Source organism: Chrysemys picta, chromosome 4 (genome assembly GCF_011386835.1).
Source record: "Chrysemys picta bellii isolate R12L10 chromosome 4, ASM1138683v2, whole genome shotgun sequence".
In the NCBI taxonomy this organism is placed as follows: domain Eukaryota; kingdom Metazoa; phylum Chordata; order Testudines; family Emydidae; genus Chrysemys; species Chrysemys picta.
The window spans coordinates 75231903-75249667 of NC_088794.1; the positions used below are offsets into that span (position 1 = coordinate 75231903).

The 17765-nt window shown below is 41.1% G+C and overlaps 1 protein-coding gene across 49 annotated transcripts in view; it reads left to right on the forward strand.

Moving 5' to 3' along the window:
* Positions 1 to 1810: 1810 nt before the first annotated feature.
* Positions 1811 to 17765, forward strand: part of CD44 (CD44 molecule (IN blood group)) — a 106704-nt gene continuing 90749 nt past the window's right edge. For 15 of the 49 annotated variants that reach the window (XM_065592693.1, XM_065592696.1, XM_065592712.1 and 12 more), the window contains exons 1-2: positions 1812 to 2050; positions 6318 to 6417. In XM_065592693.1, coding sequence (XP_065448765.1) covers positions 2045 to 2050; positions 6318 to 6417 — 106 coding nt within the window. In that variant the 5' untranslated portion in view covers positions 1812 to 2044. Of the gene's footprint in view, positions 2051 to 6317; positions 6418 to 6968; positions 7260 to 17765 lie in introns of those variants that run through there. The other 34 variants (XM_065592731.1, XM_065592735.1, XM_065592729.1 and 31 more) reach the window with 11 other exon arrangements.

Sequence of the window (17765 nt, forward strand, 5' to 3'; positions counted from 1 at the left end):
TATTGTCACTAGAGTCAGCAGATCTGACTCTGAAAATGCAGAAGAAGCTGTTCTGGTGAGGAAGAAGCAGCAATGCACTCAGATAGTGGATAGCAAAATGGATTAAGACTCAGGAGACCCCGTGCTGCTGGCCTGCTGGGTGACCACACGCAAATTACTTCATCTCCTTCATCCGTTGCCCCATCTGTAAAACAAGGATAATAATACTGCTCTCCTTTGTAAAGCATTGAGATCTCCCCTGAGGAAAAGTGCTATATAAGAGCTAGGGATTATTATTATTCTCAGAGGAGAACCAGACTTAGCATATTTCCTCACACTAATTTACTTGGTAAAACATAACTCTTCCAAACCGGTAGTCTATGACTATGCTTCCCCCATATGCTATCTGTCACATGCAATGCACACGCCTGCACCTTCCGTCCCAATTCCCGCATGGAACCAGCTATTACCTTAGTCACTGAAAACAAACACATGCCTATTATGGTCTCTATAAATATCATGCTTTTCATTCATATTTACTCTGCACTGGGGTCACGTACTGATGGTTAGATACTGGTTGGCAGCCAAACTGCTATTGTGCCTGTTTATATACAGACTATGTATGGTTTAACAAGTTGTTTGTTAATGGAAAGGAAATACTTGAAAATTAATTCCTGCATGTTTGCGTTTGGTATACAACATAAATGTTGCTGTATCAATAACAGGGGCAGCGCACATCCAGCATGTTACTGTGCAAAGAGTAATTGTCACACAGACGAATCCAACATGATTTTGGCTTCTGCTTTTTTAAAGTAGTAACATATTTAGTATTTATCACAGGCTGTGAATCTGACCATGCGATGCCACCCCTATTCCCACAGACAGAGAAAAATGTTCATGCAACAGATGAGCCACGCACACTGCATGTGACTGGACAAAACCCCACATTTGCCCCAAAACCTGGATGAACATCTGGCCTGATCCAAATCCCATTTGAATCAATGGAAAGACTCTCTTTGACTTCCAAAGGCTTTGGATCAGGCCCATACTGGGCAACCGAGGAGAAAAAACACCCATTTGCACATGCAGCTAACATTTTGCATATGCAAATGTAGAGTTTTACCCATGCAGCAGGAATGTGTGCATTTGTTTGGCTCACACGTTGTGCTGGGACTGCGTAAGTTTGGCCCAACCATTCAAATACACAGTGTACAAAGGAGGAAGGGTAGATGAGATGAGAGACAGCACAGAGAGGTCTGGGATCAGGGAAAGAGTATGAGATGCGGGGGAAGAAAGAAGGGGAGGTAAATGGGCGAGGGCTGGAGAGACTGTGGATGAGGGAGAGAGGAGCGTCTCAGAGGAGAGGAATAGAAAGGGAAGTAAAGGCACAGAGGGAAGGAGAGAGAGAAGAGGGACAGAATAAAACACATTGAGAGAGAGAGACCCATATGTACATGTTCCACCTATTACTAAGCTGGAAAGGAAAGAGGGACAAGAGGATTGTGGCAGCTTATACCCCAAGACATACATTTTCAGGTTCTCATTACTCCACGTCAGGCTTTCCTGAGGTGGCAGAGGGAATGATTCCAACCACCTACAGAGAGAGTTTATTCCTCCCCTCCCCCCAAAACTCCACATAATGTTGGCTCGGTTAATAACTAATGCATTCAATATGCCTCTGCTGCATGCTAGCACACACATCTGGCTTGTGACTGCATCTCTTGTGTGCTCTGTGTGGATCTCCCACTATGCACCCCTGTCTCAAGCACACATGTAGGAAGTGGTAGATGGTTGGCAGATTATAAAGGGGGATGGGCAATCTGACTACTTCTCTGTGCAGTGCTGCAGGCTATATGGGCTGGCCAGGGACCAAATGCTTTGATTAAACATTAAACTTAAGGAAACTGGTGGAGGCACGTGTTCTAAAGTAGACGGGCGTTTGTAAAGTGTCCTTGACAATAAATTTGAATATCTGAGGCCATTGTAGTCTTTGCTTTGTTCTAACTCGTGGTTGGGAGAACTGAGGCAAAGCAGCAACGCAGACTGAGAGCTGAGGAGTCTGAACATGAAGGTACCATTCTGGGTTGCTTTTCTTTTTAGAAGTAAACAACTGGGGGGGCATTGTTCATCTTCCTAATTCTGTGCAGGACACGGGCTGTAAATTACATCTGGGAACAGAAGGTTGATGGGAGTAGAATTGGGTGCCCAGCTTCCAAAGGGAGTGCTTTGCCCTCAAGCCAAAAAAGCAGCTTCTCTAACTCAGCACAGACTCTGTTATCCCCTCCCTGTCCGCTCCTGGAGCCCAAGGAAAGGTGCACTTCAGCAGTGTTTGCTACAATGAAACTTTAGGACCATTTCCATTACAAAACTTGTTTCAGGATTAGCCATGACAATTAAAGCTAGGCTGAAATTTAGCAAACAAGATTTCAGAGTGGGAACAGAGGAGCAAAACAGATTAAAAAATCCCCCCCCTGTGATTATAGGTAAGGGTAAAAAAAGGTTTTGAAAATGAAACCATCTTACTCTGAATCACAGGACATCTTACTGTGAGCTAAGGTTCAGTTACAAATTGTGCACCGCAACCCACTTAAACAATGTTATTATTCTACTTTGAATAAAGTTTCACTGTATTCGGGATCACTCACAGAGGGTTCTATTGTGCATCTATACTCTGTGTGTGTGTGTGTGTGTGTGTGTGTGTGTGTGTGTGTGTGGTTGGGAAATTATTTTTATTCCCACAAAAAATATCAACAAATATTTTTTCTTTGAAATATTTTTAGGTTTTGGTGCTAAGTGGAAAATTTTATGTTAAAACTGAAAATTTTTTGGCTTTCATTTTTTTCAACAAAATCTCTCTTTTTTTTTTTTTAACAGAAAGGAAATTTTTTGTTGCAAACATTTGTTTCATGGGGAAATTATTTCCCATAAATAAAGTCCACTTTGACTGAAATTTTTTGACAAACTCTAATATACACATTACGGTATACATCTTTATATGCATATAACACAAATACCATGGTAAAATCCTGACCCCATTGAAATCAATGGGAGTTTTGCCATTGACTACAATGGGACCAGAATTTCACTCTATAAGAGGATCCCAGTGCAAATATCTTTTTTTATACTGCTGTAAGTCACATACACAGTTTCACTGGAGGTCAAAAATATATCCAGAATCCATAATAATGATTTTATCAGCATGAATTGGTGATGGCTACATTACTATGAATGATGAAACAAAGAATGAGTTATTCAGGTACTTGAATGAATGGTAAAACTTCTATAGTACTTGATACCATTTTGCATTCTATACCATATTCCAGATGTTTTACAGAAAAATCATTTTAGAAAAGTTTGAGAGAGTTTAACATTTTTAGTTGTGTTATTTTTGATGTTTTTCTGTCTTTGTAGCCAAGTTCTTTTAGTGCCATGAATTCAACTGTACAGAGGACAGAGGGAGTAAAAAAATTCTAAGAAATATATTTTAGAAATCTCTAAGATTTGCCTATAGAAATATCCTTTTGGTACCTAATAATTTCGTGGGACCAAATCCTCAATTCTGGTAAATCAGTGAAGCACCATCATAGTCAATGGCATTGTACTGATTTACATCAGTTGAGGATCTGGCCCAGGGTTTTTATGTGCCTATGTCATGGTGCTGTCTCAGGTTAAACACAAGTGCTGCATGTTCCACTAAAACGGTAGGCAACTCCTTTCTCCGATGTCACAAAGCTCCCTTTTCTAGCCCTCTAGCATTGTGGACCCTAAATCTGAGCTAAATTGTGATCAACCTACGCCTCAGGCCAATGTATTTTTGGGGGAGAAATTCCACATTTGGGTGGAAAAGAAGGAAATAGTTTTGTGGCAGGTATTGTTTAAAAGCAACTGTTTGAAGCTGCTTAATAGTTTGGAATGTTAGAATAAGTCCCAGGGAGATGAATTAGTGGGCAGAGGGCAGGTGAGGTGGAAAAAAGTACATACTAAATGCAATTTATCACCTGGCTCTGCCGTTTATCACATTAGATGACATCCATGTGATAAATTGCATTTATCATGTACCTCTGGCTGCCTCTCTTGAACTATGCACTAATCCATCTATGCACCTGGACTACTTATAACATTCCAAATCCCTGTACAGTCCCATACAACAATCTACCAAAGAAATATTTTCCAACCAAACCCCACCCCAGTGTGGGATTTTCCCCAAAATTACACTATTCTGAGGTGCAGGAAAGACAATATTCAGTCCTAGATGAGTGACGGGTTTATGATCTGTTGTCTTGGGACCCATAGAGGCTAGAAGTGGAAGCTTTATTCCAATAGAAAGCCAAGAATTCCCATTTCCAGAGGGAAAAGGCTTTTGAGAAAGATCCTCAACCACTGTAAATTGGCATAGTTTCTATGAAGTCAATGGAACGCTCCAATTTACAGCAGCTGAAGAGCTGGCTTTTTGTTTCTAACACTGGTTGGGCCTTAAAACAGTGATGTTTTATGTATAAAAACAGCTGTTTCATGTAGTTTTTTAGAGTTTTTACAACATTAGTTATATGTTTTCCTTCCAATGAGTGAAGCCAATTAGACACATAGGGCCAGATTTTTGAAAATCCCACTAGGTGTCTATATGCATCCTAGAACACCTAAACCTTTGATAATCTGGCCCATAGTCCAAAGGCAGTATAGCTTTGCAAGTGGAGAAATACAGGATATAATACACCCACAACAGGCTATAAGCCTTTGAACAATACACATTTTCTTTTGAAACAATAAGGAGTAGAGAGGTTATTTTACCTCTGCATTTGATACTAGTGCAATCACTGCTGGAATACTCTGACCAGTTCTGGTGTCCCCATTCAAAGAGGATGTTGATAAATTGGAGAGTGCTCAGAGAAGAGCCACGGGAATGATTAAAAGATTAGAAAACATGCCTCAACAAAGAGAAATCAATATATACACACAGTGAAATATGTTTAAAGTGTAACTTTGAAGTTGTAAGATACATAAGAAATAAAACTCTGCATGATATGAGGAAAGGCTTCCACTTTGACAGTGTCCCATTACATATCCTAGAGCTGCTGCTAAAATTGGGGCTAGCTGAGGAAGGAGCAGCCAGCCATCTTTTAGTATGATTTATTAGAAATGTTTACAAAAGCAGTCACTGCTCTCAGTATATTCACTATGTCTGCATTGTAAATACTCCCAGAACCTAACTTCACTCTGGATTTTCTGTTTCATATAATGGAATTAGATAATGGAAAGACCTATTAGATGATCCAGTTCATTCATTGTCTCTCACCATCCTGGCCTAATCCAGTGCTTTATAATACATTTCCTAGGGATTTGTCCAACCTAGTTTGAAAGGTGCCCCAGATTGGGACCTTCCATCACTTTCCTTTGGAGACTATTTAAGAGTGTCCTTGAACGCACCTTTATTTGCCAATTGAGAACTTGCTGTTCCCCTGTATGTGAAAGCACTGGGTCTCCTGCTAAGTTTTACAGGCTCATCCTGAAACAGTGTGTTGTTTCCCAAATCACATTAAAAAGTGAAAGTCCTGAAATTTCCTTTGTTCTGTAAAGATTTAGTGCCTGTGGCTGGGAGAACCTGTGCTCTGTACTTTTCCATTGTTTATCTTATGCAAAACTAAAAATGTATATAAAAGATCTTTAATGTGTGGAACAGATGGTTCAACAGTATCAATAGTAAAATGATACAGAAACTTTAATCTCTAGTTTGCTCACTGAAATCTAGCCCTAATCAATCATAGAATCGTAGGACAGGAAGGGACCCCCAGGAGGTCTTCTAGTCCAGTCCCCTACACTCAAAGCAGGACTAAATATTATCAATAGTGACTGAAAGCCATTGCCATCTCCTCGTTGTTAAAGGTTGATGTGTAATGGGCATTGTGGTATCTGCCCAGTGCTGAGTAAAGTGATGTCTACTTCATGTGAGCCGCCACTATAACTGATATCAGATGGGAGATGGAGGTATGGATGGACTGTGCTGCATGAACAGGACAGGGCAGGATGGTGGTAGCTTACACTTTCAGTGCCCACGTTGTACTCTCCTTTGCATAAACATTCATTGGCACCTTTCAACCGCATTACATTAACATAAAACCCCACACTGCAATGAGTATATGCACATATAGAAAATAGAAAGTGGCATACTTTCACTGACTCTTCCATTGTCTTTTGGTAATAAAGTCCTTCCCCCTTACCCCATAAAAATAAGGAATCATTGGTTTCAACCCAGCTCCCGGCGAGTGTCTGATGTCTCTGACACAAAACAACCCACCATTATAACTGGCACTATTTACCTTTCTTGTTGGCGATGTCTGCAGAGAGGCCATGAATTGAATGGGCCATGGAGACTGAGCTGTACCCTCCTACTTTCTGCAGTGGTGGTCTCTCCAGATCAGAACAGAAGCATGTTGGCAGAAGGTAAGTGTGAAGGAAATCTAATCTACCTGTGCTTCACCTGGACACCATACCCCTGTGCTGTCACTCTAGTGCTTTTTCACCAGTGCTAAATTCACGGGAAAATGAGGGAGAGAAAATGGAAAGAGAAAAATGTCATTTAGAAATGTTCTGAGAGTTGTAGATGCTTTGGTGGTTTTCTAAAACTCAGATATTTTATGTTCTCCTGCCTCTTATAATAAAGAGGTTTTTAAACAGGCTAAGGGAGTGGATGCTGATAAGTCAGTCAGCTAACTCGTGAGATGTTGCAGAAATTTTCCAATGAAGCAGCAGCAGCAGGGCCGCCCAGAGGATTCAGGGAGCCTGGGGCAAAACAATTTCGGGGGCCCCTTCCATAAAAAAAAATTGCATTTCTATAGAATACTATATTCTCGTGGGGGCCCCTCTGGGGCCTGGGGCAAATTGCCCCACTTGCCCCCCCTCTGGGCGGCCCTGAGAAGCGGTAATATTACACTCATGAGTAAAAGTTCTGGTGCCTCTTTAAAACCCTGCTGGAGCTGCTTACTCAGTAGCTTCCCCTCACCCCCTCCCCTTGCTCTGTCTAGTTTTGTTTCGACATGGGTGTGACTTTTGGTTCAGCTCCCCCTCCCTGTTATGTCACTGCTTCAATTTCTTTAGAATTCGAATAAAAACCGCAGCAAACTTCAGAGCTCATTGATTGCAGGCTGAACTAGGCTTTTTTGATTTGTGCACCCTTCAAGGATCTCCTTAGTTTTGGCAAAGTAACTCTGAAGAAACAATGAGCAAGTTCTTGTTGTGTGCAACTTTTGGATTATGCTTGCTGCAGCTTTGTCTAGCAGAGATACGTAAGTAGTGTATGAATGAAAAGTCTAATGTTTGCTAATAAGTTATGCTTCAGACTGCAGCTGCTATCCAGCCAGCCAGCTAGAAGCCTGCTTGTCACACTAGCACATTTTTGAGTAAAGTTTTATTATCTATGTTATTTTCCAGTGCAAATCATACCAAATTATACTTGTGCTGTTTTTCTTTTTACATGCAAGAAAAAAGAGTGTATGTTAAGCACAGCTACAAATACTTGAGAAGTTAACTGTAGATCATCAAAGTTAAGTTTAAACTAAGAATTGAAGTACAATAGGCAACTGATTTTCAGCAGAGCTGTTGTAAATTAAACTGTAGAAACTGCTGTTATTTATTTATTTTGCTATACCAATGTTGTAAAACAGACAGTTGGTGGGGGGGAGCCCAACCCTCCTGGCATACAATAGCTGTATTATTAGGTTCACACAAGCTGAACTAAAGGCTAATGAATACAGGGTTGGGATGCAAAAACTAGGACAGGCATGCTGAAAAGAAACTTAACTGCTATGAACTGTGACTGAAATCTGGAAGGGGTTTTATGGCAATGGTGCATTTTTCTGACCTATCTCTAAAGCTTTCTTTTGGGGTTAACTAGTGAGGTTTTGGAGGAAACAAAGGAGTTTGATGGAGATGAGTAAGCCGCTTTCTATACTTTTATACTGTGACTACCAACACCAGAATAAATAACTTCTTTCAGAAATAAAAGCACACAATTTTTAAAAATCTGAAAATCAGATGCCCAGGAAGACAAAATGACCTTAAAATTTGATGTGGTGCAGGCACACGGTGTTTGGGGGAAATAGCTGTGCCTTTAACAGAGTCCCATTGTAACAGAAATTGCCTTGAGTTGGTTTGGAAGGAAACGATTATCCTTCCACCTTGGTTTTCTACTAGCTAGTTCTTGGGAATCTAACAAAATCCATTTGTCATAGACACTGTCACCTCAGTGCTTTTATGTTTACCTCTTGTTTACTCGAGCACCAATTAATGGTTCCAGTTGTGCAAATCTGTGAATGGGTGTGTCAGAATGAACAATTCCAGACACATCAGTGATAGCTGGAGAAGCCTTATGCATTGTATTCTGAAATATTTTTCCTGTTATACTAAGTGTACATTTCATACTAAAATCAAATACTTGGATAATTCATTTAGGCTCAGGTAGAAGGACTGGAGTGTTGTCTGAGGTATATCTAAGGTGTGGCTAGAACTTTGACTTTGACTTAGCATGTGTATATAATGTATAATGATTAAGATGATTTGGTTATCCTTTGCTCAATTAATTTATCCTTCTGTGAACTGCCAAAAGTGCCATAAATAAACACAATCTGCACTTACTTTGGGGATAACACTTTTGCTGTGAGAGAGAGAGAGAGAGAAGAAAACCCCATAATCTAGTCCTCAGTGCAGTTAGGAAAAACATGTCAAGCTTCACGTATGCCCCACAGGAAAGTTTCTTTAGAGGCTTAGTAAGGTATTAGTTTATAGCTATAGTATACTGTACTTGGTATGCAGTGCATTCCAACCTGCCTTTGTAGTCATTAATGATTTTAAAACTACAGCCGATTTTTTTATAGCATTCTTCTTACAGTGCATCACAAAATACTAGCAGTTATATTTGGAACATATTTAAAAGAAAGGGCCTGAAGTGCAAAATTCAGATTTGGTCCCAATTTTGAATTCTTCTAAAGTTTGGAAATGTTTGAATCTGAAATTTTGGTTCAAACCGATCTCTGACACTCTAGTTTGCTTACCAGGTCTCAGTTGCAGGCTGGGTAGGTTTCACTCGTTCAGTTGGGAAGTGATGATGGCAATGATTAATATTTAAGCAGAGTTAGGACTTGTTTAAACAAAGTTTTTCCTGCTTAAGAAATCCCGATTAACTCCATGAATGGATATTTTTATTCTGGAACAACAGTGTCTGCACATGGAGTTATTCAGGAAAAGCGGTTGCACTTTAAATTACCATAATCTGTGTCAACTCTTAAGTGTAGACAAGCTCTTAGAGTCAAGGCACGGGGCCTGCAAATACGGTAGCTAATGGAAAGATCAGGATCAATGGACACCGATTGCTGTCTTCAGATTAGACCCCAAGTTCTTGAGCCCAGGAGGTAGGGAAGAGGACATCCTATCTGGAGACTCCCTCCACCCCCACCACAAAACCTATATAAGTCAATGGCCTCCAAACTCTTTGCATCTAGTTGGGTAGCATAAGTGTGACTGGTGACAGAATTTGACCCTAAACTGGAAGAAGATGGAGCGGTACCAGAGATCTAAGATGCAAAGAAAAAGGAGGGCTGGGAATGTCATTGAGAGACAGAAGCAGAGTGCCCGTCTGCATAGAAGTGGTGGCCAAAGTTGCACCACAAGAGGAGGTGAAAAGAAAGGGATACTATAATTTATCAATCAGTCAAAGAGAAAAAGAGATCCTACCTGCCTTTTAGGCTATATATCTCTTATGCAAACCTGTACATAAAACAATTCAAACAAGCCCTTTGTGCTAGTTTATTTCAGGAAGGATGTAACATTGTATACCTTGGCTATTCTCCCAAAGCTCTCAGTAACTAGATTTTAATAAAGATTGTCTTGAGCTGCCATTGTCGTTTAATGGAAAGGGTACAAATCTGCCCTTAGGCTCTCTGTGCCAAGCCAACGGACCACAGTTGGGGATGTACCGAGGGAGCGGGAGTGAGGCTTAAATGAGGATGCTGGGGGGTGGGAGAGGATGGCATCACAGTGCTGAAAACCCTTTAGCTAAGCTCTCTTACACACATGGTGTGTTGTTGCGTGTAGTGTTGTTGAAGCAACTCATCATTTCAGCTAAGATTAAGTGAAGGATCAGAACCATATCTGAGATATGTCCTCCTCTGTGGGACTATGCTCTGCACTCATAAGGACCTGGACTTGAAACATTATTATTATTGCTGCTGCTATTTATATTGCACCACAAATGGACACAGCGTTCTTCAGTAGTTACTGTGTGCCAAACAATGCTCAGAATCCTTGTGCAGAAGAGTTTAGAGACCATACAGAACAATAAGGTGTAGACCAGCATGCAGCCATTCCAGCGAGATTCTTTGTGGAACAGATCGGTTCTCAGGTCTATTTTCAAGGAGCAAAGGGAAGTGGGTTGTTGTTCTTACTTGGATAATTGCAAAGATGTTTCAAATGTAAAGGGAAGCATGGAAGACACCAAAAAGGTGAAAAGGGGATGAAGGGAGTAGTCAAGAGGGACGCTTGGATGATATGTAAGGAGTATTGTAAAAGGTAACTATGGACCGAGAGATAGGGTGGAGATATGGAGCTCTTTGAATGAGAAGAGAAGTCTGACATTTATTTATATGGGAAGAATAGAGGAAACTAGTGCGGAGGTAGAAGAATTGGGAAGCTGTTGTCTGAAAAGCAGTAAAATAAGAGGGATGGATAAGAGGGATGAGAAGTAGAGTCCAGAGAGAAGAGAGGTTGCAGTAATACAGCAGGGATATAGCTAGAGCATAGTCTACAGATTTGACAGTAGGGTTAAAGAGAAAGAAATACATGTTGTAGACAGGGCCGGCTCCAGGCACCAGCTTAACAAGCAGGTGCTTGGGGCGGCCAAGGGAGAGGAGCAGCACCTGCGGTAATTCGGGGGCGGCAGGTCCCTCACTCCCTCTAGGAGCGAAGGACCTGCTGCTGAACTGCCGCCGCCGATCGCAGCTTTTTTTTTTTTTTTTTTTTTTTTTTTTTTTCCAATTGCCGCCGCCGATCGCGATCGCGGCTTTTTTTTTTTTTGCTTGGGGCGGCACAAGTGCTGGAGCCGGCCCTGGTTGTAGACACTGTAGAGCAGAGGTGGCCAACCTGTGGCTCCGGAGCCACATGTAGCTCTTTAGAAGTTAATATGCAGCTCCTTTCATAGGCACCGACTCCGGGGCTGGAGCTACAAGCTCCAACTTTCCAATGGGCCTTGGGGTGTTCACTGCTCAACCCCTGGCTCTGTCACAGGCCCTGTGAGGGGAAGGCACTGATCAGTGGAGCTGTCAGTGGGTGTGAGGTGCTGGGAGTGGGGGGGGGGAGCTGATGGGAGGGGGAGCTGATGGCGGGGCTGCTGATGTAGTACTGTGGCTCTTTGGCAATGTACATTGATAAATTCTGGCTCCTTCTCAGGCTCAGGTTGGCCACCCCTGCTGTAGAGGATTTGGTGAAGGTCTGGATATGAGCAGATTCACAGGCAAAAATTAGGTAGTAGAAAATGGTAGTGTTGCCAGAGAAGAGATGGTTTGATGGAAACATAGTTTAGTTTTGAACATATTAAGCTTCAGGAAACATCAGAGAAAGAGGCAGACTAAATAGAGGTGGGGAAAAGTAATCGTCAGCAGAGAAGTGTTGCCCATGGTTTTGAAGGACTCTGGGGGATTCTGACAGTTTTTTAGCAGCCCTTTTCCATTCCAACTACTGTACTCTTGTATATTCGGTGTTTCTGGCTGTGAGAGTGAATTATCCTTTCAAAATACAGAGTAAGAATTGGGTAAAGGAAATCTATACCTTAAATACTTGCGTATCTATCTATCTATCTATCTATCTATCTATCTATCTATAACCTAGACATCCATTTTAATTGCTTTATACATGTCCATAATTGAATTTGCATAATTACCTACTGTGTATGTAATTTGACAGAGAGGATAATAATGGAACAGGCACTGCCCACTGTAATATTCTTTCCTAAATTTAAAAAGAATGCAACAGTGCATTGGCCCGACAAATCAATACCACTAAAAGTTTGGATTGGATACAAGAAACAGTGGAGTTCCTTATTGTGGCCTTGATCAAGCAGTCACATTATCTATATAGTGGCTTTAATGGCAGCAATAGCCTACAATTCTCAAAGATCAGTGCTGCCGGTCTGAAAAATAGTTCAGATATAAGCGCTACAAATCACTTAACTCCAGTTAGTAAACAAGAACTGATAGTAGATAATGTTTTTACCCCTCAGCTCACAGACAGCCGAGATACTCATGTCTATTTTAACACTGGAATTCATGTAGTAGATCCATTTAGAGTGACCAGATGTCCCATTTTTAAAGGGACAGTCCCGTTTTGGCGGAATTTTTCTTATATAGGCACCTATTAACCCTCCACCCCCTGTCCCGTTTTTTCACAGTTGCTATCTGGTCACTCAAGAGCCACTGAAGTTTAAATTTCATCTTGAAAGTCAAAAGTCAGGGTTGGATTATTAACAGGAATTGGAGAGAGATGGAGTTTTTCATCACTAGCTCCCTGTTTTAAAAGGGGCCATCATTAGTACCTGGTATAACTCAGTCTCCTGTCCACTAATTTTTTGCCTTTAATCACAAAACCATCCTTCTTCCCTAATACATTTGGTGGTTTTCAGGCCATTCTTTATGGATTACTGGCAATTGACATCACCAATCTTTTTGGTGTAATTGATAATCATTTCTCAGGCAAATCCAGCACTTCACTGGGCTGTTAAATCACAATTGCCTGTCACTCATAAAGAACCAATAATTCCTGCAAAGAAAGCCTTACCCCCGCCATTAAATTGGTATGTAATTTATAATGGCTACCGTGGCTGTTATTACAATCTCAGTAGCAAAGCAGTGAGTGTCAAATCTAAGTGCTTGTCAGTTCCTTACCCTTCAAACCACAAACGGTCTCCCCTGCAATGGTATCAGCTATAACAGTAACAGCTGGCTGTGATTTTCCTGTGCCTGCTGGAGCTGACCCCACCCAAAGCATGAAAGGGGAATTTCCACATATAATGAATCAGAGAAGAGTAACAAGAAATGACACAGAGAAGGGGGTTTCTTAGAGGAGCTTCTCTCTCAAATTGAAACGCCAGCTAATTCCAATGCATTTGGTTGATGTGTAGTTCCATGACTTGGTTTCCCTTCTAATGATGTCTGCATCAGTATTTAGAGTCTGTGGGTAGTATTAACAAGGGAATTGAACTCTCTTATGCACCCAAGAGATGCAAATCATATCTCTGGGGTTTTCCAGTCAGCCTGCATTACAACTCCAGTTATGTTGTACAATGCAATGCAACTTATTTGTGTACAACATCCTTTATCTGCTGTGTCACAAAGGAAAAAAGATGGGATCAAAACAAGTTAAAGGGCAGGTGTCATTTAATTATTCACACTGAAGCTGAAGCAATCACACCAATTCGAAGTAAAAATCACAGGGAAGACCTGAATTTTTAATATATCCACAGCTGGAAAGTATATGGGTTGGCTTTTTTTTAACTCATGACTGAGCTCATCTCAGTAGGCTTGGAATCTCTGTGATCATTGGAACCCCATGCACTACCAAACCACTGTTGCACACTGATACACTGTGCTGTGTGTTTTAATATCTGGCTGTGGTAAAACTTCCATCTCTGTTGCTGCAAATAAAGCTGTTCGAAGAGCAGCTTACGATGGGTATATAAGAGGATACCACTGTGCAGGCTGACAGCTGACTTGGAAAAGAATATTAAACAGTGGTAGTCAACCAGAGGTGGGTATACAGAGGTCTTCCAGGGGTACACACACCTCATCTAGATCAGTGTTTCTCAACCTGGGAAGGTTGTGGGATGGGTTTGAGGTGGGGGAGGGGGTTGCAAGTGCAGGCTGACGTTAGGGGGTGGAAAGCAGGGCAATTGTCTATGGCCCCATGCTGCCGGTGGCCCTGTTAAACTAAGTTACATGCTTCAGCCCCGGGTGTCAGGGCTCGGGCTTCAGACTCCTGAAAGGTTTACAGTAGTCTGGAAAGGTTGAGAACCACTGAACTACACCATTAATGTCTGGTTTTGTAAATATTAAAATTGCCTGAGATGCAGAATAAATTACAGTCAAGTGCCTTTTATAACATTGTTTTTGGAGACGGGTATATGTTTCACTTTGGGGAGCTACTGACTGAGTGGACCCCAATGGGAAATGCATTCTTGCTACTGGATTTCCATGGAGTATTTTTGTGTTATTGGATGGGTGCCTTTAAATCAATAGGGTGTGGCATGGGTGGGTAGATGTGCTAAGTATGTTCCTTCAGTGTATTCCCATTCAGCAGAGAGATATTTCCAGGCACTTGGGGATGCTTAGAATGTGACCTGTAATTGAATAGAACCCTGATATCCTTTTTGTGAATGTAATGATAATAATGTTTAGGGCTTTTCATCTGCAGATCTCAAAGCACTTTAGCCAGATGGGTAAGCATTAATAGCCATCATTTGCCAATGGGAACATTGTGATTACAGAGAGGTGAAGTGACATGGCGACTCAGTGTCGGTCAGGAACAGAGCCCAAGTCTCCTGACTCACATTCCAGGCCTCCACCTACTAGATGAAGTTGCCATATTGGGAATATAAATAGTTAACAGGGTGGGTTCAAGGGAAAGTGTCATTATGCAACCTGTAGAGGGAAACAATTCATTAATAGTGAACACAGCTAAGGTGTGGCCTGGTTGCCTTTCCCTTTCATCTTCCTTTCCCATTTCACTTTCACTCACTTTCCTATTCCTCCTCATCCTCTTCCCATTAGATAGCTACTGTTAATTTTTCTGTCCCTTCCCTTTCTCGTGATTTACCTGGCCAGTTATGGAATATATAGAGTACTTTAATGTTCCTGTGTTTTGCTGAAGCTTCTTCAAATTTTCAATAACTGTTTTTCTTATTCACCATTCATTAATGTTTCTTATGCATGAATTGTAATTATAGGAATAAAGACAATATTTTTAACAGGGAAAAAGAAACTATATAGATTGTGAAGTCAATTCAGATTAATTTCCTCTGCAGCAAATTTGTAAAAAAACACACTTTGAATGAAGCTTTTGTCCCTTCTGTTGACATTGCTGTCCAATTTCCTGTTTCATTGCATAAATGATACCTGCACATAATCCTAAAACCTTTCAGCTATTACCATTCGCCATCATTTGATTTTTCTTAAGCAGAAGTGGACCCAGGTTGCAGTTTCCTAAAAGTGTTCAGATCCAAGGTTTTGATTCAGATCTGTCATTTTTCTTAACTAGGGATGTTCAAAACTATTTGAACAAAATAAGAGCGGACCCAAACCTTTGCCCCAAATTGATGTTAAAAAAATCATTCTTAAAATTGATTTAAAATAAATTTTAAAATCATTTATGGTTTTTTATTTTTCATTCTAGTCCAGATGACAATTCCTAGAATGTTACAATGTAGCAGATACTTATATTGTTTGGTACTCATGGATTTTCATGGGTAAATGACATTAAAATATCCATGCCTCCCCAAGCAGATTAAAAATTGCAAACCTTATCCCTCCTAGACTGCAGACCAGCATTGCATAGGCCTCATTATTCTCAGTTTGCAGAAACATCTATCTTTAACGTTCATTGCTTCTCCAGAGTAACTTGCAGCTGCAGTTCGTATTCCGTTTAACCAATTGCTTTGTATGTGATGATCCCAGAAGTCTGCTTCCTTTACATTTCTTGTTTCCATCATCTTCATTAGGTTTTCCTCTTTTGTTCATTTTCCCTCTCTCTGGTATCTGGCTGAAGCAATCTGATAGACTTTGTAGGTTCCTATCTGTCTAAATAGGTAACAGAGGGTTAAATCCAATTTATCTAAATTTGGTCAGTACTCTAGTCATCTTCGAAGAAATAAAAATCTAGCTCACCAATTGCTCTCAAGAAATAGGCCTTGGTGGACACTTGAATGAAAGGAAACTTTACAGGAGCAAATATGTTCTGGTTCTGGACTATATTTTTGCCCCTCACAACAAATATTTCTGTTCCTTTTAATTTCAGCCATCCTTTCCATGTAGCTCTGACTTGCGTCCCTGTGTTTCTAACTATACCAATGTCATTCTGGGATCCTGACTCCCAGTGCTTTCATGAGAATGGTACTAATGAAATGTCTCTGTCTGCCAGGGCAAGAAAGATCAGAGTCGTTCTGGACACCTTTGGAGATAAGTGAAATCTGAACACTTTCGATTTTAGTGAAGGATAAAAGATCCTTGCGTGAAATAAATTCTTCAATCTCTGACTTCATATGTGCTACCAAACTGTAATGATGCCTCTCTTCATAGCCAGGGCTCAGCCATTTCATTTTCTAACCTGTAGGGAATAACTTTCTGGAAGTTACAATTAACCACCAGAGGAGTGCAGTAACCCTTTCAGGTGAAAAGACATCCAATGCTGTTGAAGAAGAAATCCTTGCCCTCTAGAGCAGCGATGCTCAGTCTTAATGAGCTGGAGAGCTACTTGCTCATTGAGTGGAGAAACAATCACAGCAGAACATCCTTTGTGCTTTTGTGACGTGTGTGTTGACAGCATCATCCTGCACTGAATCCAGCATCATGATGACAATAATGGAATCCTCTGTCAGCATGTTGCACCACACTGATTTTTGTATCTCCCTGCAGTTCTCTCTTTTCCCTGTAGCCCCATTCCCTCTATGCTGGGTGGGATGGGAGATAATCCTAGCATCTCTGATCTATTTTCTTAGTGTGTTCCCCACCTAACAAGCTTGAGACGTGTTGTGTAGCAGTAATATGAGTCGTGTGCTCCATGAGACCAGGCAGAGTCAGAGGAATGCCACACAGATCTAAGGATTCCAGGAGAGCTGCATGGAGGGCCCTACAGAGACACATGCAGCTGTTGGGCCACACATTGAGTATCACTGCTATTAAGTCTCTTCACAGCATCCCAGGGCTACTGAATGTAGCAGGCCATTCTCTTTTTCTAGTCTGGAATGATTCAGTATATGGATTGAGGCAGAAGGCCTGCTCCACTTCCGTCCATGAAGAGGCATGCTCCAGGACTTAGTTGTCCACATTTAATATGTTTATAACAGAGTGAGAGAGACTGTGTCCAGTTTGCAGCTGTCTCATTAGTGGTTTTTTTCTCTATTAACCTTTGACTGAGAGTACAGTTTTACCTATACAGTTCATACCACAGGGGGTTGGGGTTTCCTTTTTGAACAAAGTCTTCATTACATTCAATGAGTATTCACTTGGAGTCAGCGCTGTAGTGGTAATTGTCGATGACAGTGTACCGTACATACATGTACTACAATGGAGCATTGTGCTGCCATGATTTAGTGGCAATCCCAATGATCTTCAAGCACAGCATCTCTTCTTTTGCAAACCATTGCATCTCACAGCAACCGACCCTCACTGTGCAAGCAATTAGGAAACTGGAATCCATGTTTCTGTCTACTTATACATTATTATGGTGCCTGTCAATATAGAATATAAGCAAGAACTGCTTTCCCAGCTGCTGCTAAGTGGGCACACACTTGCTTCAAACATATAGAATGGCCACACACACAATCCAAGACACAGTTGTTGATATGGGAATGCTTTGGGCTCAACAAGGGATAAGTTAATATTAACTTCATACAGCAATATTTGCTGATATTGCCAAATAGATTCATCTAACCATATCTCCCAAGGTAAATGGGCCGGAGAACTCTAGCAGTGTGCTAATAAAAGAGCTGATGGCGAACTAACACACCCTCAGTATATCCTATTACACCCAGAAAA